Source organism: Thunnus maccoyii, chromosome 5 (genome assembly GCF_910596095.1).
Source record: "Thunnus maccoyii chromosome 5, fThuMac1.1, whole genome shotgun sequence".
NCBI lineage: Eukaryota > Metazoa > Chordata > Actinopteri > Scombriformes > Scombridae > Thunnus > Thunnus maccoyii.
This window is the reverse complement of record NC_056537.1, coordinates 19,844,482-19,868,084: the sequence shown is the minus strand read 5'-3', so window position 1 is coordinate 19,868,084 and position 23,603 is coordinate 19,844,482. Positions and strand designations below refer to the sequence as shown.

The window sequence follows — 23,603 nt, the reverse complement described above, 5'->3', positions numbered from 1 at the left end:
GTGTGCATGTACCCTGTGCCTGTGCAAATGGCAATAAAGTCTCTTGAATCTTCAATTGTTTTCATCAATTGTGATGAAATGCGAGACCAATTCCTACCACTAGATGTCCCCGTAACACAGACGTTTAGTAAGCTTGTGCTGTGAACCAGTAGTGAACCGACTAACTTGGTAGCTTGATGTCTACAGGTAAATTCAGAGTCACACTCCACAGTGCTGAGTGAGAGTGTGTATGTGCAGTATATAGCTGTTATCAAGGTGACAGTCAATACATTGCTAAGAAATTCTCACAACAGCAGATAGGAAATATGTAGTATTGCAATGGGGCAAATAAGGGCATCTATATCTGTTAATTTGGTTGGAAATTAGGAATCCCAATAATACAGAGGACATTCCGTGTCAAATTTCCTGTCCACCATAAGAGTGTTTAATGAAGGTAAAACGAGGTATTTTCCCATTTCCTCCCGGGGATTCCCATTTCAAAGTGTTGTATTGATTATACCAACCCACCTACAGCAACACACCCTCACATACAGACGTACGCGGGTGGAGTGAAAACAACAACACGTGACGTGTCACGTCACAAGGTGCGGTCTTTTGTGGAGGTGTGTTTTGATAAGAACACACAATTTCATAAAAGGCTGGTATGGAAACGGTATTTAGCTGTGTCCAAACTAAGAAGAGTTTTGGATAGACTGATTATTGTTGGGTATTTACCATGAAGCTCAATGATACTCTAAGTGGAGGACAGGTAGGCACTATACTCAATACTTTTCTGATCATGAATGGATCAAATGAAAATGAAAACAAGAACAAGCATGAAAACTGACATTGCTGAAAACATGTTTGAATTCTTTTTTTGTTTGTTTCTTTCTCCAGATTGATGTTCTCTCTACGGTCTACTTAGTGTTTCTCACTCCCAGGTAATATGCTTCCTCATACTTTCTCAACGCACTTGATGCACCTTAGCAGCTATGTTACTCATGTACACACTGTAGGTTATTTCATAACATCTCTTTTGCAATATAATTATGTCCATTTAAATATGCTTTTGCAACAGAATAATCCTATTCTATAACTTTTCTGATTTTTGAAACAAGGTTTGCCAAACCAGCAGGGCAACATGTGACAAGACGAAGACTTATGTTTCCTTCCACTGTTCTTACATAGAGTTTCTCTTCTATGAATTTCATTGCCACCTGTGTTGCCAGCTGAAATGTAATTTTCAGCACTGCGTTGCAGTTTATTGGATAGAAGCTTTGCAAACTTAAAATGGTAACCTACTGTGAACTCTGTCAACCTCACACTATGTCTTTATTTATGAGTCTCTCTTTTTCTTTCTTTTCCTCGGGACAAATAAAGTAAAACAGTAGGACAAGAAAGGACAAATTGATGAAAGAGAAAATGCGGGAAAACTGGTATCCTTTCTGCCTCCAGTTTCTATAGAGCCGGAAGGAGGGTTAGGATTTTTACAGCAGCTTTTTATGCAGGTGTCACATGAGTCTGAGATAAATTGTCTTTCAGACAAAGAAGCCTATCTCATCATCAGACACTCTAATCTCTGCAATAAACCTCTCTTAGCTCAGGTTTAGTGTTGACATGGTGCCAACTTCATGTTAAACATTCATTTTACTGTCAACTTTATACACATGGTGGAGAAATTGACTAAAAGTAATGCAGTGTTGCTATTACTTTGCACCAACTTCTATGATGTTACATAATACTTCACATATTTCTGATTAACTGCAGTGTGATTGGGAGCTTTTCTGTCGTGGTCGTTTCCATAATTAAATGGAGGCATCTGAGAGAACAGGTGAGTCAAGTTGTATGTATTTGTGTGTGGTAGTTCTTGTGTGTGTGGTTTTGGTCGCCTGTATTTTGTGGTTAAATATATATCGTAATATAAATAAATAATATATATTTGATTGTATGTTGTTGTTGGTGTAGCTCTGCACACTTAATATTATAAGTTAAATAATAATAAGTTAAATTTATTATTTTTTAAAAAAAATCTGTATCACTATTTACACTGACGCAATATCTATTGTGTGTGTGTGTGTGTTTATGTGCAGGTGCAAATCTTAGTGCAGCTTGCCATGGCAGACCTTCTGGCCGCTCTGATCCTGATGTCCACCAGTGCCATGAACAAAGTTAGCAATGTCAATAGTGTAGTCATCTGCCAATACAGCCTTCCACTCTCGCTGGTGAGGAACAATAACTTTCACTCTCTTAGACTGAGCTCTTGACCCTGCATTTACAAGATTTTTTTCTAATGGAGGAAGGGGTCATATCAGAAGTTTAATATTCAGAAACAAGACAGGAAAGTTAAGAGAGCTGCAGAGAAAGAGTGCGGCTTGGGTAAACATCGACTTGGATTTTGGTACTTCCAAATCCTATCTATAGTTTCCAGGGTTGAAGATCAGATCATCTCACCGTCTTATAACATTACTGCAGTCGTTTGGAACTGTAGCTGAGACATGTCACATAAATCTGGCAGTAAAATAAGTCTAAACCTTGTGTTACTTGTAAAGCAAAGTGGTGAGTTTTGCTGTGTCATGTCCTCAGTTATGCAAACACCACTGTCCCCTCAGACAGAGAGGTGACGCATGTTTCATGTTGTAATGACTTTTAAATGTTAAAAGTGTTTAAAAGTTCATGTAAGTCTAGTGTGAACTGCACCAATTGGGTTTGTTTTTTGGGTTTTTTTTTACAGTGATAAGAGTGAAGGGTAGAACAGATATTGATTTTGACATAAAACAAACAGAGAAAAGAATGCAATGTTGGAAAAACTTTACTCACTCAATTTCTTTTAAAATGCAGATATGGAAAGTATCTTGCATTTTAAAGATCAATATTTAATAAGAGTAAAAATAACTGTGCCAGTTTACAAGTTTGAAAAAAAATGGAACACAAAAAGAATAATTTCTTATCATTTTAAATGCAATTTTTGCTTTATATGGATACAGAAACTGTGAGCATGAGTACGTACTGCAATGAAGCTGAGCCATCAACATAGTCACACAAGTTACAGAAGAGCTGTAAGATATTAGTCAACAGCCAAATACTAAAGGGATACAATATGACAACATTATCAATATCCTAATTTACATTTGAAAGATCAGCTACTGTAAACTAGTGCCTCATATTTATAGTATCTACAACTTCACTGCTCCCCACTTGTGAATAAGTAGATACAGTATGTATAGAGGAGAAAGTGAGTCTGAGCACGAGAAAGCAGTTATTCTGACTAATAGGGATGTAATATGATGATATAGTTGATGCGATGATATAATATGATAGTCAACTCACAGCTTTTCAAACAAAGTTGAAGTCAAACTAAAGACAAACTATGACTGTACGTAAGTACTTCTTTATTCCTCCTCAGGTGAAAAAAGGGGAAAAAAAACATACTTTCAAGTTTCACCATTCTTACTTTTTGTATAATTTTTCCTAAATGTTTTACTGCGAAATACAAATAATAGACTGTACTAAATGAAAAAAAAAGATTTAACAAAAGGATCTTTATCTACATAAAACTAAACCTAATAATACAAAATCCTCATAAAGACTCATAAAGATTGTTCTCATAAAGATCAAATCAAATGTCTGAACTTAAATGGAATAATGTTGTGACATGTCTCAGTTGGCCACAAAACCAAATTTAAATTTCTTCAAACAAACAGATTTAAGATTTATGGAATAAGAATCAACATTTGCTTGCAGCTCACAGGGTGACATGTAATCGTGTCTTATATGGTGTTTAATGATTGTAAACACAAATTTTGGTGACAGATTTTAGTCCATCTTGCAGCTTCACAATGATTTTTTGTTACCCCGACTTACTTCCTTGATCTATTTTTCCACTCTATTACAGACATTTTATTTTATTTCATCTCTGCTGGTGGTGGTTTATGCATGGAAGTCCAAGAATGCAATCCAAGGATGGAGAGCAAGACCTGCAGGGGATGAGGGAGGACAGGTTAGGCATCACATCCATCTTAGTATCATTTGTAGATTATAATTTGTCAGGACTTATTCAATAATAACCTCTTTCTCTCTTTATATTTGGTTTACAGAGTCAGTGTCGAAGGGAAATTGTAGCTATACCGGTGTACACCATTGTGTGGTGAGTTTGTTACCCACCTCTTTTTGAATACTGTAACTCATCTATTTAACTACATTTCCAGACTCAATAGATGGCAAACACAATTTAATTCTGTCTCTGTCTAATTTCACAGGTTGATCCCCATTGCAGTATACTTAGCATATGTGCTCACTCACTTTATAACGACTGCTGAGTTGACGACAAACGCTGACAGATTACTAAGTAAGGCTATCAGTAATGAAAGCAAATACTGCACCAGGTCAGCACACAAACTTCATGATTAACTTCTTTCATAGTCACTGCTTTCAAAGAAGTTACAGTAGTCAAGTTGGACTGTTCACATGTGTTGTTTGACCCTTTTGATGTTTCTTTTTCTCAGTTGTATTTTGTTCTTGCATGTCTGGTGGGATTCCTGCTCTGATGCTGTGAGTATAAAACTCTTTTATGATGCACTTATATACACTTGCTTTTATCAAGACTGTGCTATTGTTTGTTTGTTTTTTACTGTACTGTACTTTGATTGATGCTGTATTTTATCATTAAAAAAAATGCAAGGTAGCTTCAGCTAATGAACAATGTGCATTAGTGGTAACCTGTTTTGTTTTGTTTTCTTCCCAGGAGAAAATCCATGACATTTTCATCAAAGTTTGTGTTTTCTTTGTCGTGATAGCTGTGATGCTGTCTTGCTCTGTAAGTCATAAGAAATCAAAATTTATTCAGAGGATTTTGGACATTTCTCATTTACAGTTTAGTCTGGTAAATTTGCTTTAAACATCCGTGTAACTACAGTTTTCATTTGTAGCTATTTGACAGTGCTATCTACAGTCTTGGATATTATATTTACACGTGTGTAAGCAGACTGTGATCATTGATCTTTTTCTCATTGCAGTTAGTTTACTACAAGGTTCGTAAATGGTATGAACTACATGAGCAGGAGGGTCTTTTTCCTGTGGAGAGAGATGGACGTTCAAGAAGAAGAGTCAAAAGAGTGTTTTCCACAACAAGAAATATGATGATAGTCATCTTATTCTGTTGGACACCAGGTACACACAGACACACACACACACACACACACACACACACACACACACACACACACACACACGCACGCACACACACACACACACTCTTAAGTTAATCAGATGGATCTCCAATGTCTTTCAGTTCTTGTCCTCATTCTGCTGTCTGCCCTGATGAAGTGGACAAATGTAGACCAGAGCAGCCTATTTGGTCTTTATGTGATACAAGTAAGTTCAAGAAGAACAACACCTGATTTCAAATTATAGAGGAATTAAAGGAGACAATTAAAATCTCATCATCTGAGCTGCAAATCATAGCATGATTGTTGTTTATTTCAGGCTGTCAACATGTCCCTGCAAGGCTTCCTGAACAGTATGGTTTACGCTTGGAGACGGCCAAACTTTACTGAGGCCGTTCTTGGGGAGACCACACCTCTGCTTGCATATGATCGCCTGGCCTTCTTTGAGGAATCACTGAGGGTCCCTTCTTGATTGGTGACCCTATATACATAGAGAGACTGGCCCGAAAAAGACTGCCTGTACACTTAATGACTTCATTTGCAGACTTAAGTTGAAAAGAAAGTGAGCAAAAAGATGAAGGACACACAAAGACTCTTCACACAAGCAACAATTGATGCAGTGTTTTTCATTGCAGTTGGTGATTTTGTCATGTATTAAACAAGTTCATAGTTGCGTATAGTAGCATTTTTTTGTCCAAATTTGGGCAAAAAGGAATCCCGGATAAATCGCAGAATTGTGTTGTATTTATACATGTGCTATGAATATATTGTTCAATAAAGATTTAAAAGATGTCATGAGAATTATCTTATGGTATTACTTTGGTGTTTGATTTTATTATGTGTTGTCACATTTATTTATACTGTTCAGTAAGGTGCTTTTCCAAAAACTGATTTATTACTGACTTGTTATTCAACTGTCGCTCAGTGCTCTGTAGTTCAATGCAAAAATGATGGAAAACCTGCCAGGGTTGCATACCTGCTGTGCTGTCATTTCATAAACATGTGTCACCTGTGATAACACAGAGTTCAGTCTCAGGAGCATTTATATCTTGGAACAGTAAGGAATGCTGACTTATTGCGAGCTTGAAAAGGTACACAACGTCTGCTTTGACGTGTCTGTGTGCAACCACTATTGTTAAAGTATCTCATAAAAATAATGTGTGATTGTGCAACTGAGGTCACACATGAGGTATATCTGATATGTATATCTGTACTGTTTATATGGCCATACACACACACACGAGCACAAAGATCAGCACCCTCCCAGGTACTGTATTTCAAACTCTATAATCATGTTTAAGCATGTGTGTCTTTCTCTGTTGTTCAGCTCTGTTATTGGTTGACAGACTGCAGGCCGACCACTTAATCCTTATGTAAGCAATCACCTGACTCACTCAAATCTATTGTACTGTGAAGTAAACTTCACTTGTTCGTTCACTTGTGGCTATAGGGAGCACAGTTCCTTTTCCTAAAGGCCATGCTGTCACCTGCATGCATAACAGAAACATAATGCTTGTTCAGTAACAAGTTGAATGAGACAGGAGTAACAGCAAAAGACAGATTTGAGATACAGTGTTGCTTGAAAGTTTGTGAACACTTTAGAATTTGTTCTATTTCTGCATAAATATGACCTAAAACATGATCAGATTTTTACACAAGTCCTAAAGCTAGATAGAGGGAATCCAATTAAACAAATGAGACAAAAACATTAAAGTTATTAATTTATTTATTGAGGAAATTTATCCAATCTTACATATTGGAATATATTACATATATTGAAACACCCGACTCTAATTTCCCCTTCAAATGAATTGATAATCCTAGAGGTTCACATACTTTTGCCATGCACAAATATGTAACATTGGATCATTTTCCTCAATTAATAAACAAACAAGTGTAATGTTTTTGTCTCATTTGTTTTACTGATGTCTTTTTATCTAGTTTTAGGACTTGCATGGAATTCTGATCATGTTTTAGGTTATATTTATGCAGAAATAGAGCAAATTCTAAAGGGTTCACAAACTTTCAAGCAGCACTGTATGTCTGAAAAAAAAGTTCTTTGCTGTTTAGAAATTATTTTTGTTCCATCCTGCACAGCTGTACAATGAATTGAACTTTTATCACAGATTGTGAGAAATCATTGATTCACTTTGCTGTAATAAAAAGCCAAACAGCCTACATCACCTGCACCTATTGACCTAATTTCAACTTCCTTGTAGCATTCCATTATCAGATATGCCTGCGATAACCTGCCTATTCATGGATATCATGTGGTATAAATAATGACTGATAATGATAATAATGAGTGTACCACAGTGTTGCTGAAAAAGCAACCACACTCAGCAAGTATACAGCACCTGGGAAAGACACAGATGTGATGAATCTTGTTGATTACATACGGAAGCATTTGGGCAGCACAGTGCAAGCCATTGTGAGTGGCCCATTCAAACTTTATCAGTTGTTTAGTCACGTTTATAATCTTTTGCGGGAAATACTCATCTAATTTATTGTTCTTTTATTGTGTTGTCTATCCTTGAGCATATCAGACTATACTAAACCAAGTGCATGACAGGGCTCACTGGCATGAACAGCACCCATACTGCAGCGACAGCACTGCATGTTCACGTGTTTGTCTGTATGCACGCATAGTTGCTCCATTAATTTATCTGCCCAGTGACTTTTCTGAATATGATTAATGAACCCAAGAGATTTGCTGATTAAACTTTAAGGCTGTGGCTTAAAAACAACTGGATATCAAAATGTGTTGTGCGCCACAGCTTCAAGGTTTAAGTAGTTTTGGCACACTGAACACAAATATGTGCCCATGTGAGACAAGAAAGTTCCTACATGTGGAGGAATTTTAAAGACACTTGTTTTCTGATTACAGGAATGGACAACTTTCACATAAGCACATTTTCCAATCTTCATCAACATATCATTTGTGGTCCTATATTGAGAGTAAAAACTTATTACTAAACATTGTACAGTTCAACCCTTGTTTGAAGGTCATTACCGGCACTTACATTGTTACATTTCTAATTATTATTTCTTGTCTAAATATTGGCCTTGCTAATCAACAACATATAATCCAAAGTTTGTTCCGTCCTATTCATCCAGTTGTTTGACATCTATTAGCTCATGTTATATTAAATCTGTGTATAAAGGCAAAAAGAAAATGAAGGAATTGATAAGGATAGGTGATAAGAGTTCAGTGCTTTCATAGGTCATATAAACTGATGTATAATCAATACAAAACCTCACTCAGGCAATTAACTTTATAAGGGAAATTCCTATCAGTATACACGTGTGACACACTTTTCTGGGAATACCCATCTGTTTACTCTACATCAAAGGCAAAGTGAAACTTTTCCTTATCCAGTGGTGCAGAGATGTAGATATTTATTCTTTAATACAGGTATTAACAAATCAAACAAAAACTGAGAAGTGATTTTTCCATTGTTTGTTCAGCATGTAATAGTGCTTCCTCTTAAAACATCTTTTCATAACCTCAACACTTATCAAAACATATTTCAACAATTCTATTTGCTTTACAATAAAATGTATTTAACCAAATACATTGATAACAAGAACAATACACAGCATTATTGTCTGTCTTTTACACTGATCACAAATACAGCTTTCTGTCAGCTGTTTCAGTTTGTTTTCCTGTGTCCAATCAGAATTGATGGCACGTATCTAAAATTGCTAAAAGCTCTGTAACACACACTGTGTTTTCCAACCTCCCTGCAAAAGGAGGCAAGTGAAAAAAGAGAAGTTGAGAATCACTTCTTTATAATCGATATCATTAATATAAAGAAGGTAAGTGAGACACATCCTCTCTGAGGTGTTAAATGACAGCCCAGTCTCCTCTTCTTCCTCTTTCCTGTAAATCTGCACTGTTCTTCCCCCAAATTGTGGCACTGGTTGAAAACTTGTTGTTGCAGTATTTAACATGCCAACTTTGTCTTTATTATTGCACCTTTTCTCTTCAGAAGTCCATGGACAAGGATCTTTGCTGGGCCATTTCATAGTTCCCTCTTCTGCTTCCTGCTCTGCGCACATACACATCGTACCGTCCGTCCTCCTCCTCCTCTTCATCCTCTTCCATCACTCTATCCTGCCGCCCAGATGCTCTATCCCCCATACCATGATGCCCCTGCATTCGATCTGGTTTCATACTAGGCCAGCTCTTCTTACGCAGGCTGCTGTTCAAGTCCCGGAAAGGTGGTAAGGCGCTCTGGATGTCCCCTCTGAAAGGGGGGAGCTCCATGGATCCCCTGCCTATGCCATGTGCACCCTGGCTGGCTTTGATGGAGTTGATAGAGGCCTGAGAGCCACAGTGATGTTCGTGAATGCAGCGTGAGCCTAATGAAGATCTTCTGAGCGCCTGCAGGGACTGGAGTTCCTCTGATAACTCCCCAAGGTCCCCAGACATCTCCTAAAAACGATAACATGGTTACAATATGCATAATTTCTACTATTTGTATAACACCATAAATGTTTTATTTGTATTAAAATAGCCACATAGAGCTAATATTAGTAGTAAAGTAATCAAACTAACCTTGTCTCTCAGAGTAAAGAGTTCATAATGCGGAGGGTCAAACACCTCCTGGAAGTCGCCCCGCTGGAACAGGTTATTCTTACGTACCAGCACCTTGAAAATAAGAATGAACACACTCAATAAATTAACAATTTTTACAACAATATTTTATTGCATAATACAAAATAATTTGATTGTTTCACCTTTTTACGTGGCTGTTTGACTTGCACGAGAATGGAGACGATGAGAAGCAGCAGCACCACTCCCGTAGACACACAGATTATTGTCCCATGAGTCTTTGTGATCTGGTGAAAAATACCTTTGTTCTTTTTCTCTAGATTGTGTAGAGAGTGACAGAGAGAGAAATTACTAGGGAAGTTCAGAGGTACTGGGAGTACATCAGTCATTTACTCGTCGCCATTCCTGTCAGGACGGTCTATATCTTTGGTTGCCAGCAACGATTCAGAGCCTTCGCTAAAAGCCAAAGCACTGATAAACAGCCATCTCAATCAATTAATGTGCTTAAGAGCCACTTAACAGCCTAAAGGCCTTGAAGGTCTTTTAGCTGGAAAGGCGTCAAAGATGATGTGATCATGATTTTCCTGCCAAGACAAAATTTTGAACGGGTACTCTGGACTGTCAAACATTTATTAATATGCAGTGTTCTGTGGTATCAGCGGGAAAAATGACATAAAAGACTTGATGGGATAGAGGAGAGGGTGTGTATCCCCTTGCTAATATTTTGTAGATTTATAGCCACTGTAACTACACATTTTAATACAGACCAGCATAGTAGACGTTCAAAGAAAGAATTACAGACAGCTTTGGCACAACTAGAGTACCTTTGCAGTTGCTTTCATCCCAAGGGAAGACACAGTTTTGTATGCCGTTGCACACCAGAGAAGTGTTGATGCACATGTTACTGTGGCAAAAGAATGCACTGCCTACACAGGGTGCTGAAACACAAACACAGGTGTACAGTATGTTACATATGCAAACAGCAGTAGAAGGGAGTTTAATTACTGTAACTCTTGGCCATAGTTATGAAAAATGTATTTAAAAATGATATATTTATTATCTTATTACTGATATGCCCTTCCTTTCTTTTCAAAAGTATATATGAGAACACAGCACATTGCATCCTTATTAGGATGCAATGTTGAATAGAAACCACAGGAGGGCGCTGCTGCAAAACTGTCTGCAATCATACATCCAAGTCAAATACTATACTTTGCCCTGCATTTGCAGCAGACACTAAACAAAAGGAACATTGGTGAAAATGTAAAATGACAGAGGTTAAGAACAATCCGAAGCAAAAACTCACGGTCAGCAAAAGATGTGAACAGCATCCGGAAACGACTGAGACGGCTTGCCTCATCAGCCCACATCCTCACTACTCCCACACCAGTGTCCAGCATGATGTCATTAGCTACTGTACTACAAAACTTGGCCTGCAAGAAACCACACACCATTTTCTCTTGTGCTGTCAGATGCGTCGTCTCATTGAGGCCAAGTTCTGTAGAACAGTTGCTATATATTTTTGGTTCAAATGTTATGTTAAAAAGAAGTATGATTAACAAGTAAAGACAGAGAAATACAATAAAGTGTGCAACAAATAAAGTACATCATATCAAGGGCCTTTAAATCTACAGTACATATCTTAACATAAATGACTATACCTTTAGGTCCTCGATGGCATTACTGCCATCATAAACAGCCACAAAGTTCTTCTTACATTCATTTGAGTTTTCCATCTGATATTCCAAGAACCGCAGGTAAATCTGGAATAACCAATGAGGAGATATTTACATTTTGTTCATTTTTCATACCATTCAGCATATTTTGCTTTTCCACATGAAGACAATTTAAAGGCATCGCTACATTAAGGGATCAAATATAAATCACTTTGAGCCAGCTTTATGTAGATTATTGGATTATCAATGCATATGTTTGCTTTATATTTCAAGCTGTGGATGTACTGTTAGTGAATTTTTGATGATAAAAGATGTAAAAGCATGTATTATGTGCATGTATTAAAGGTTTTTGATGATATGAAATCTGCATGCTTTGTCTTTATGATTATGTGAAGGATATCCCAACTGATATGGAGCGGATGAAGAGTTATGGAGGAAATACACTGCAGGCTGGAAACTCATCTTTTCAAGCACTGCATGTCATTTTGCTCCCTATGAATCACATCCCCTCTCCCTAACATAATTTTCTGGAGAAGTTGTTTTATAGATATATATCCAACAATATACCATATAAAACGCCGTACCCTGTTGTTTGTTGGGGCGCGTATAGTCCAGATGCAGTCCACTGCCTGGTCTGGCTTTACTTTATACTCCTCCTCCACCTGACTAGAACGGATCAGGCCATCAGCCCCAGACAGCTCAAACTGACAATCTGACCCACAGACAGTAACAGAGGCAGAGAAAGTGGAAACACACAAGAGAGAAAGGATCACATCACAGTAAATCTAAAGAGGTTGTTTGAGTAGGATGAGCTGTGTGGTTGCACTACCTGGAATGGGGTTTAAGAGTCCTCCCACGTGCAGATGAAATTCAGGGTCTTTGAAGGAAATCACAGAGATAGAGAGAAAGATATTACATCAGCATCATTATCGGTGAGAGTGCAGACATTTGATTTTCTAGTAACAGCTAAGATGTTTGATTGAGGCTTTACCAGATGAGTTCCAGGATGGTGTAGTGAGAACATTGCCACACAGGGAACAGTAAACCCTCCTACTGTGTTTTAATCACCTGCAGTAAAGCTGTACTGAACCTGGAAGCCAATCCCCTCCAGCTCTTCATCACTGAAGAAGCGGATCCACATGAAGCGTCCACTGGAGAGGACGAGTCCAGGACTGGCAGAGCCACAGAATCGATTGATGAGCGGAGAGAAACTGAAAGGACCGTCCCGCACCTCGATGTGGTCGAAACGACACTCAAATGAGGCCTCAATGTAGAAGTTCTCATCAAACAGCAGCTCAATCCTCTGCCGGGGCAAGGCTGGGGGAGGCAGGGCAGAGTGTCACTTCTACTGTCACACAGGTGATTCAGAGATATAATACCACCAGAGAATATACAGGGGACAGACGAAATATTTGCTCCTTTCACATTTTCCTCAGTGTTGCTGATTTTCTATACAGAATTACTGGAGATAAGACTGTTTTGTTTGTTACATTTCTTGCACTCTGAAAAAGTTATCACCTGCCAGCTGCTTTGTACTTTAAGTGAACATAGAGAAAAACTTTCGCATTGGACGTAATAAGTTGGTCAGATATTGTCTTGACTTTGTTACCGACAAAGACATATAGTATTAAAACACAAAGAGAATATTATTCAAAATCTTTAAATACAATCAAAAATTATGTGTGACCAATTCATGATGAGCAATGTTGATGTCACTTTTGAAAGACGGAGGCAAGAACAACAGCAGATTGCATCCGTGGTGATCTTTCACAGCATGCAAGATACAAATACTGTTGTTGTTTTCTCCATCAGATTCTGTTTAATCACCACCGAAACCCACAAAAGAATCCAACTTCATTTCAGTGAAAAAAATCTGCAACTTTCAAGAAAATTGGTTTAGGAGCACTGTAGTTATCAGGGTCAGGTGCATGTTGTTGGTTACCTTCCAGTACGTACAGGCACTCCTTGTTGGGAGGGTACGTTTTCGGGTAGTTTGGGGAGCTGAAGGTCCCACCATCTGTGTTTCGTACCCAGTTTCCACAGTGACGAGAATGCTGCGGCCACTGAGAAGGTTTTACCCCTTTTGATCCTGCACCTCCATCTGCATATGTGATATGACGCCCAAATGAGACATCACATCCAGACATGATTATGCAGTAAATATGAACTAATCCTTAATTGAAATTACAGTATGTGTCCTGATTTCATAAAGGGCTTCTGTCAGTAGTGCAGGGAAGATATCAACATTACCTTTGGTTTTTTGTGCCAGAGCAAATCCCTCCTCAACGAACAAGAGAAAGATCCAGACTGTAAAGGAAGCCGGCAGTGTGTGAGGAGGGGTACGACCAAGGAATAAAGGAAGGGGAGAGAGAAAGAGCTTAGCAGGATTTGTATGTCTGTACTCTCTGAATCCCTGAATGTACAGTATATAAGAGACCGGGGATCCAGAGTTCAAAAGCTTGACTGTGAGAGAATAAGGACACGCTGCTTCCACCATCTGCTTGCTTAACTCTTCCTCCTGCTTTTCCTATTTTTTAAGGTTTAACTAACTCTGTGGGTTTAAGTAAGGTTTAAGTAACTCTGTGGACGAGAGTTTAGACTGTTGACAATCTGTGGTCTCTCACAATACAGGGTGAGGACAGCTAATGGGAAATTTAAAAAAAACATCACAGTGCCATGAAATCATATCTTGTGCCACATTTGTGTCTATTACATAAAATTTGACCTAAATAGAGGTCTAGCCCAAGGACACTTGGCCACTAAAATTTGTTTTGAGTGTTCACCAAAGTGGCATGTTGCTGTGAAACTGCAAGATAAAACAGGCGTTGTAATTTTGGCTGTGGACATTTGTACACTGTGTTTGCTGTACTGTAGGTGAATGTGGCAGCTAAGAAAGAAAACATGTGAGACATTTCACCAAGTATTACTAATATCTATGTGCTGTTTCTGGCCTACAAGACTATAATTCTTTTTTGTAATTGAATATTTATTGGTTGTCTTTTGCTTTTTTGTCAACTGCTTGCATAGACTTTTATTCCATGATATCATGTGTTATGTTAAATTAATCAAAATGTAATCAACCTGAAACCAGACATCAAGAAATGACCTGATGTAACAAATAATACGTCTTTCATTGAACTGATGGCAAACATTCAGCTACAATGTCATACACTGCATTGAAGAATCAAAGGGTTTTAGTTCAATGAGAAAAAATTATTCACATTTCTTTCCATAGAGCCACTTTCACAGAGACCATATTCAGTGTGTGGAAGTGAGGAAGCAGCAGCAGTTTAAATCCTCCGGTCCAGGAGCTGAGCCGTCACACGCTGATGCATCGAAAATTTGGGATTGTTATTGCATGTGCACCTTGCAATCCTTGTTTTGTTTTCTTTTACCAATAAAGGAGAGCAGGTTGAGTCGGGAGCTGTCACTTCAGCACCAAGTAACATTACACCACCTTGCACCAGCACAACTTTCAAACCAAATAGATGTGTCTGTCTTGATGCCAAAATGTTTGATGAATTTTTTTTGCCTGCTCTCCATATTTACAGCAATCACCAAATTTTGACAGTCTGGTTGAATTCAAAACAGCGACAATTTGTGCATTTTTTTACATTGCCTCAGTGTGATGACAGTAATCCGGTAATCCGGATCAAAACATGCGGATTACCTGAAAATATCAAAGTTTGCTAACAAATGTGTAAGTAGCCTGCCAAGAAAGCGACATCTGAAACAGATTAGAGTAAAAAAGATTATAGAAACTCCCGTGTCTCTCAGCCTTCATCTCTCTGACACACTGAGAGCCCCACATCATGCAAATATGGATGATCCCACTCACCTACATACATCCTCTCAGCTGGACTCCGTTTTCTGGGCTTTGATTTCAAACTTGACCAACTGTGTATCTCCTCACACCCCCCGCACATTGAAGTCAGTAGTCCGGATTAACGCATGTTAGAACCACTGATTTACAAAATCCAACTTTCACCTTTTCATCCTAATCCCATTGGTCAAGATGAGAGACGCCCCTGTGAGAAAAAGGAGCTGGTGAACTTCTGATTCATCCTCACTCTTCTCTCAGGGAATTGAAAGGAAAAAAAAACTGTCAGATGAGCACAGTTTTCCAGTGCAAGGACGGTGTTCCTGCAGAGCTCAAGTCTGTATCAAACTGAGACTCTTCCTCTCAAATAAACGGATCAGTCTGCGGCTGCTCGCGGTTTTAAGATTGGGCTCAGTTGGCGCGAGAAGGGGGAAGAACTGATTGCGCATGTGCATCATCATTACATGAGTAATAAGAAGTGACATTATAATCCTATCATAGCCTGTTTGGCATAATGACGAATTATATTAGGAATTCTCCTTTTTAAAAAATTTAATTAGCTGATTGGGCGAGTGTCTAGACGGCAAATCCAAACACACACACACACACACACACACACACACACACACACACACACACACACACACGGGACACTTGTGCCAAAAAGCTCAGTGGGCATTAATCAGTCAACACATTGTATTCCTGTGCATTTCTATGCAGAGCAGAGAACAGGACACGTTCCCTGTTGTCTTTTTCCATTTTTCTCGAAGGACACATGCTGCCTAAAGCCTAAAAAAAAAAAAAAGCTGGAGAGCTGCAGAAAGATGAAAATAGAAGCCAGGAGTTGGTGGGCTGGGGATGTTCCTTTGATGTGTTTTTGATGTGACTTTTATCAACAGAACCTGTCACCGTAGCCACTGGCAGATGTGTGTCTTTTCAGCTGATTGTAATTGCTTCACAGCCAAAGACATTCTTACTTTGACAGATGATGCCTGGGTGCAAATGAGCGATATATTCAGATATCCTCCCTTCAATCCCTCTGTTCTTTTACACTCACACTTGCATGGTCAGGTGCATCCATATCACAAAACAGCATTCAAACTTTCTTCAAAGCAAACTACCATTCGACAGATAAGAAGCAAGGGCCGAACTATGACCTAAAACAGCAGCCTTTCTAATTCCCCATAACTTTAGAGTGATCATTAGATCTTCAGTACAAAGAACAAATATTAGTCTCTTAATTGTAGTTGTAGTGGAGGTAATAGTGATATGCTCAGTCTGTGTCTGTCACTAGGTTCACCACCATGTATCAACCAGAATACCACATGAAGCCAAATCTCCAGAGTCTGACATAGAGAGCTGAGAGATGCTTGATATGCTGTTTACTTCTTCCCTTTGCTGTAACACATATACAGATATTCCAGTAATCATGCAGTAACAGCCTGGTGTTTATGTTTGGTTGTAGTTTAGATCACTTAAAACGAAAGTTATTGCACTGCACAACCGGAGTAGTCCATCACTCAACCAACCCACTTAACACTGTGTTGAACTGAGTGACATTAGTTATCCACTACCAGCATGTAGGTTGGTTCACCTCATAGAATTACCAGCACTGAATGAACATACAGTATGTACACCGAGCAGTACATTAGACATATAAGCACCATGTGGGTGACTGTAATTAATAACACTAAACGTGTAACTTTGGGAACTTACAGTGGTTGTTATAGCACTGATCCTGTGCAAGTTGCTCTTACCAGCAGTGGTGGAAGAAGTACTGAGATCCTAAATGTAGCAACTCCATGATGTAAAATTCATATTCATAATAATAAATAGTAAGGTAGTATTATCAACAAAATGTAATTAAAGTATCAATAGTAAAGTTACTTTGCAGTCTGCAGGGTTTTATTATTATATTTTTTATTACTGGATTCATATTTTTGATGCCTAAACATATAAGCAGCATTTGATTGTTATAGCAGGTGGAGGTGGAGCTAATGTTAACTAGTTTACCATTGGGCACTTTAATCTTTTTCATTATATTTCATTATTATATGATGATCATATGTAAAATTGTAGTCTGACTCTGCAAAATAATTTCTAACTACAGCTATCAGATAAATGTAGTGAAATAAAAAGTACAACATTTGCGTCTGAAATGTAGTGGCAATATAGTACAAAGTAGCAGGAAAAAATGGAAAAACTCGAGTGAAGTATAACTACCTCAAACTTGAGCACTGGTAAATGTAATCAGTTACATTCCACCCATTCATGGGTGCTACTCACACTAGCGGTAGATACGATTAATATCTTTCTCTCAGCGTGTGTAATTTATGTTGGAAAAAGTTTTTTTTTCATGATGATGATCCTCCTTCCTTCCTTGTTTCTTTGTATTTCCTTTTCAACATAAATAAATGATCCACAAGATGAACGGCAGTCACAAAACTTGACAAACAGCCAGCAAACCACAAAACTTCCTATCATAAAGCCCAGGGGCTATATTTTCAAAGTCTCCAGGGCCATCATTATTCAGTAAGGTGGGACAAATTTTTCTTCTGCAGTAACAACCTTGGGGTGAATTAATTCAGCAGGAGATGAACACACTCACCCACACAATATATGCACAATCATAAAGTTGCATCATCTGGGCTTGTGTTTAAAGCGACACTTTTCCCCTTGTGATTGATTATAGAGTGAAAGTGTTGTCTCAGAGATGCATGAATCATTTATTTTCTGCGGTGAGTTCAGGTTTGGAAGGACTGCTGCTACACCGCCTCATCCTGAGCTGTGTGACATTTGAACTGCAGCGAGAAAGTGCAAGTGACTGCTAGCCTCTATGAACACCAGCTGTTACGCTCATGAACAGATGCCACAGTTGGCTTTCCTCTCTATTTGTTACTCTCTGTCCGTCTGTCTGTCTGTCACTCAGTCTCTCAGTCACTCGTAAACCCACCCGCAAACTGAGAAACTCATACACATACACCTTTGTTTACCGCGCATCAAAGGCATTCAAATCTGCATCTGTTGCTATGGTAACTCAGCTGGTGTCTTGCCTGCTTCTTCTGAGGCAATCAGAGACCTAGAAAGCAGAGGTTTTAAGGGGTTTGACAGAGACAGGGATTGAAGTGGAACAAAAGACAAAATCTCCCCCGACTGTCAACCTGTGCTGCTGCTGCTGCTGCTGCTGCTTCTACAACGGGTGAAGCTTTTGTTTTATACTAACCTAAAGCAAATGGAAATATATGTTTTCTTTGAATCCCCTGTGAGTTACCGTAATGCTGGGAAAGCTGCTGCAATACAGAAAGGTCCTTGTAGTTTTTAATTTGCTTCCACTATGCATACTGTAATTTTTCCTGATTAAATGTTTTGCGAAAATCCATTTTCAATGTCCTGCATGTGTATGGACTCTCTCTATAAGAACTATTCAAAAAGCTGATGAAAAGGGATATTCAGTCTATGATATGAATACAGTGACACAAAGAGACTGATTAACTTAGTAGTACATGAAAACAAGTTTGCTGTTTTATTTGTACCTACTCAAATGCAGCTGAAGCTTTGTAAGAATCAAACATAATTTCTTTTGGCAAAACAATCTCATCTCAACTTGACCAAAACTTCAAGAACAGCTATTAATGGACCTTGTAGTGAAATTGTTTCACCGACAGCTATTTCTAAGGTCAAGACTGAACTTTCAGAAAATAAAACTGCCACAAAATTAGCCACAAAACAAATCAAGTTGTATTTTCCTTTTTTTTTACTCATGAGAAACTTGCATGCAGGTGTAATTTAACTGTACCTGCACTTTATTGTGTTTTCTCGTTATTCTATTGTGTGTTTTTTTTTTTTTGCCTTTGTAGCAATAGTAAAAATGCATGGTGACTGGCATGATTGCACCAAAGAGCAACTGCACGGTGAAACATCAACATCCTCTCAGTGCCAGTCTCCAAAATGTCCTACATAACTTAATTTTCAACATTCCTTCAGATGTAGATTAGATTCATGCATTACATGTAACGGAAGAACTGTAATGTGAAGATAATCAGACATCTTGCTGTAATGTCACAACCTTTGTGGCAAAACGAATAAATGACCACCAATAGGAAGGCAGTGACAGAAAAGTGGAACTAAAGGCAGATAATGAATCCTAAACTGTTCATTTGTGGGGCCAGGATTGTAATTAGCATTTTGATTGGAGTCTTAAACCAGGCAAGTGATTGCTCTTATTAGCATGTGCTTAAGGATGAAATTAACATCTTTAATTTGGCAGAGGCTACGCTTGAATGAGTCAGGTGACACTGCTGGGTGAAATCAAATTTTACTCTCTTCATTCTTTCTTTCCTTTTTTTGTTCTTTCAGAACACATGCATGAACTGTCTGTATGCGTGCCTGTAAAGTATGTGTGCATGTGCGTAGCTTGTCTTGTATTGAAAATCATTTTGTTTGTCTGAAAAGAACAATGAGCTTTCAATGAAAGGGTCAGGGATTACATAGCAGGGTGTCACATGGAGTTCAACAGGGTTAAGCGGTTCCAGGGGCTTTCTAACTATATCTCCTACCATGGTTATGCACTATGTGGACTTTCAATCCGCGCTGCCGTTGATTGATCTGCTCACTGCAGTAACACACAACAGATTGACGAATTTAAAAGGAAAGCACTTTTATCAGCTTCCGAGGAAAAGTCATTAAGATACCACCATGAGCCTGTGATTGGCATGAAATCCCTGTGGATTTGGCCTATTACTGTTGATGAGGAAGTAGCCTACGAGTCCTGACTTTAATAGGGTGGAACAGATTACTGAGTCCCAGTGACTCATCTATCATCATATTGATTTGGTTTTTTGTTTTTTGTTTTTATTGCTTGACAGATTTTATCACCTTTGTTCATTCCATGGGAATTGAAATGATGTCACAACTGTAGATTATGTCACAAAAAATCACTAGACAAACACAGGTTATGTGGTGTAGCAATAAGACCTTTTGCTTTAGTGTACCTACACCTTTCCTTTCCTTTCCTTTGCTTTTTCTTTATGGCTCTACTCTATACTTGAAATTCAATCATCCCTGTGACTCCTTACATAATAATCAGCTTAAGGTTCAAAGCCAGACTGTCCCAGGAGCCCCAGACCCCGAGAATAAACACAAATATCTTTTTCCTAAACTAATTTAGACATATGGGATATCATGGAGCAGGAAGAGTGGATGCTAAATTCCATTCCTATCTCTGACCCATTTGACAACAGATTAGACAAAGAAAGACGGAAAAGAAATTAAAAAATGACCTTATTAGACAAATGTCAGGAAAACAACTATAAACCCTGAAAACAAACCAAAGCAAAATCTGTTGTAAGATAAGTTTGGTCAGCTATTGAAAATATAATATTACATTATCATATATAATATAATTACTGGTTTCCTATTTCACTTTCACCCAAACCCAATAAGTATGTCTTTATGTTATTTGTATCCCTTCTTCTCTGCTTTACAATCTCCATAATCTGTTAATGTTCATCCCAAGCCTCCATGGCATGTTGCATGCAGGCTTTCTGTATTAATACAAATTCACATATGATTTGCTGTGTGTTTGGTGTCCATTTTATATCTTCTTACATCTTTTATACATATTTCATCAAAGACAGAAGCAATAAAACATACCCTTCCACCCAAACACACACACACATAGTTTCTCAGAAAACTTGTGAAATGCAACTAAATGCCAGCTCATTTACTCCCATCTTGAAGTCTTTTGCTCTTTTTAAGATCAAATATAAACTGCATCCAAGTGAAAATTAATATTTTGAGGGGAAAGACACAAGTTTCTTCTTGTTATTCAGGATAAGTCATCTGGGAATTTATCCCCTGAAGCATTTTCCCTTATTTTCAAAGATGTGAAGTAAGCCAGGAATGAAGAAAACACAGTTACTATAATGTTTTTGGAAAAGCACCCTTTAGGTACAGTAAGTAGAGAAGATTTTCAGTGTTGATGAGCTGGTTTGGGGGTTCAATGTTTACTGGTAGAACTGTTACCTTGTTGGAACAACAAACTAAAGTTCTCAAAACTTCTAATTATCAGGTCAAATCCAATGGACAATCTCCAACATGCTGTGCGGTCTACTTTAAACAAAATATTGTTTATAACATTTTTTCATAAATGTCTATTTTGCGTCTTCTTTGCCAATTTAGAGTTTAGTTCATGATTAAAACCCATATTTGTGCTAAAACATTTTTTGAAAGAATATAAATAAATAAAAATGATGTGCTGTGCTCAATATTTCTGTTTGGGCTAAAAGACTACACACCATATTGTCTTTGAACATGGTTTTGCACTGGGAATAATTGGCTCCCATGTGTTTTGTTGTATCAAAGCCAAGTGAGAACTGAGAGACCCCTTCAAGGTGGAATGACTTCCTCTTTTCCGCAGGTGTCGGACTTTGTGTGGCCAACTCACACATTTGAAGTTGTTTGTGTGTCCTGTTGCTACACAAGAAGGAATGATGCCGATACCACCGTCTGCGTCTGTGAACATGCACTAATATGATCATACGCACCATAATGAGATGATGTTGTGTCTCTCCGAAATAGATAACATTATCCTCTTCATGACCAGTGGAATATCATCTTGCTCTATTGCGCCATATGGCCAATCACAACAAGGGTTCCTGGAACGGATGGCCAATGGTAATGACCCTTACACAATGCAGGGTTAAGCCGAGGAAGACGACTAGGAGATTAGTCTGGTTCTCACCACTTAGGTCCCTCAGAACAACATGTAAAGAGGAAGCTGTGGATAACAAGAGAAGGTGTTGATTACATTAGGTGAAAATTACTCACTAAATGAACTGCTCAAGTCCCATTTAATTTGTATCACTTTAAACCCTCAACTATAAATCAAACGTGCCTTAATAAAAATTTAAGAATAAAGATTCTTTATCCTGACATCAACATCAAATCCATGTTAACCAAAACTACAGTACTGATGCTTTCATGTCAGTAGGTTTAGCAAACATTTTGGCCATGTTTGACCCACAAATAAAGCAGTGACAAGCTTTACTATATTAGAAAACAGAAATCTTCTTAGTACAGACTGATCTGTGGATGTGGCAGCAAGCCTGGAGGAGGATGAGTCCAATACCACTTTAGGTTGTTCAGAGATGTTTTGGTTATATTATTTTAATAAAGATTTGAATAAAAGTGACTATAAGCTCGTGATGATGATGATGAGTTATAGAAAAAAAATCATTTTGGTTTATAGAAACAAATAAATAATAGTGTTGTTGTTGTCATTAAAATGATAACAGATGGATATGATGCAACTTTGCAAGATGACTGAGACCCTGATGTTAGACCAAAGGTGTGTATTTCACTGGAAACCAGTTGTGTAACAAATAACAATCTGTGCCTGGTAGAAAATGTCAGTCATCCAGTGGTGTTTAATGTCAAGAAAAAGGCTATAAATAACAAAATGCGTGTCTGCTGACATCTGTTTTCAATAATAATAATATGGTGAGAGATTTTGAGGATTTTTTTATTTCACACCCGTTCAGTCTTCTGATTACTTCCTAAAATGCGATGGGCTTGAGAGCTTTAGGGAAAATGACATTGTGCGTGCATCTGGCTGTTAACACGCTCTTTGCATTGAGATTTTTTTCTCCTCCCTTTTCCCCCACTTTTTAATTTAGTCAAATATACAAAGCTGGCCTTTGCAATCAAGGCCTAAGCACTTGTAGGAAGGGGCTTTAGAAACATAATTAAAAGGCCTGAGTGAGAGCAGGCAGCTTTGGGTACAAAGTGACAGAAAGTGAGAGTCTGATATAAGGTTGTTTTGAACATCAGCGATTGAAAGAGGCTGATGAAAAGTACAGAAAGAGAGGAGAAAAGAGGGAAAAGTGAGAAAAAGTGTGTCATACGACTAGACTGACAGGGATTATTTACTGTTGGCCAGTAAGAATAAGGCACACAGGGCCAGAAGCCATCAGTGCCTCACTATGTCAACTCATACGAAGAATGTGTATCAACAATTAAGTAAAGGTCTACTATTACTCTCTGATCACAGCATGAGAAATAGGAGTAAAAGGGTCAAAAAGCAGTGTTGATGACCATAATTTAACTTTTCAGCAAAATGTAGCTTTATATGCAAGAGATTCAACACACCAATCAAAATATGTGAGGAAGAAGCAAGAAATACCAAAATGTCCACAAGGAAGAGTCATCTAACAGCAAATGTGGATGATCTGAGACAACAGAGAGTCCAGGGTGAGAGATGTGATTTTGGCTGATTAGACTTTGCAACACGGTTTTAATTACAACGCACAGCATTTGTAACCCTGATTAATTCCAACAACGACAAACTGTACAGTGTGTGTGTGTGTGTGTTTATGTAAGTGTGCTGTTACATCTCTATGAGATGGAAG

The 23,603-nt window shown here is 38.1% G+C and overlaps 2 protein-coding genes across 5 annotated transcripts; one reads left to right on the top strand and one right to left on the bottom strand.

Annotated features, from left to right (window-relative positions):
* The first annotated feature begins 154 nt into the window (after positions 1-154).
* Positions 155-5,946, top strand: si:dkey-30c15.2 (uncharacterized protein LOC558938 homolog). Of its 3 annotated transcripts, none has more exons than XM_042412299.1 (12): positions 155-186; positions 877-920; positions 1,747-1,810; positions 2,070-2,201; positions 3,872-3,976; positions 4,074-4,123; positions 4,236-4,361; positions 4,482-4,527; positions 4,721-4,792; positions 4,992-5,145; positions 5,267-5,349; positions 5,461-5,946. In XM_042412299.1, the coding sequence occupies exons 4-12, from the start codon at positions 2,094-2,096 to the stop codon at positions 5,611-5,613; spliced, it is 897 nt and encodes a 298-aa protein (XP_042268233.1). In that variant the 5' UTR covers positions 155-186; positions 877-920; positions 1,747-1,810; positions 2,070-2,093; the 3' UTR covers positions 5,614-5,946. The 3 variants fall into 3 exon arrangements, with proteins under 3 accessions (XP_042268233.1, XP_042268231.1, XP_042268232.1); XM_042412297.1 differs by lacking the exon at positions 155-186 and adding an exon at positions 202-748; XM_042412298.1 differs by lacking the exon at positions 155-186 and adding an exon at positions 730-748 and having other exon boundaries at positions 1,360-1,810.
* A 2,539-nt stretch (positions 5,947-8,485) lies between these two features.
* On the bottom strand, positions 8,486-16,219 carry neto2b (neuropilin (NRP) and tolloid (TLL)-like 2b). Of its 2 annotated transcripts, none has more exons than XM_042411912.1 (12): positions 15,214-16,219; positions 13,626-13,682; positions 13,318-13,476; positions 12,444-12,692; positions 12,205-12,252; positions 11,960-12,087; positions 11,361-11,462; positions 11,006-11,132; positions 10,524-10,637; positions 9,885-10,015; positions 9,703-9,795; positions 8,486-9,579 (listed from the first exon to the last, which is right to left on the bottom strand). In XM_042411912.1, exons 1-12 carry the CDS (start codon positions 15,299-15,301, stop codon positions 9,130-9,132), a joined length of 1,746 nt encoding a protein of 581 aa, XP_042267846.1. In that variant the 5' UTR covers positions 15,302-16,219; the 3' UTR covers positions 8,486-9,129. The 2 variants fall into 2 exon arrangements, with proteins under 2 accessions (XP_042267846.1, XP_042267847.1); XM_042411913.1 differs by having other exon boundaries at positions 13,332-13,476.
* Between the last annotated feature and the right edge of the window lie 7,384 nt (positions 16,220-23,603).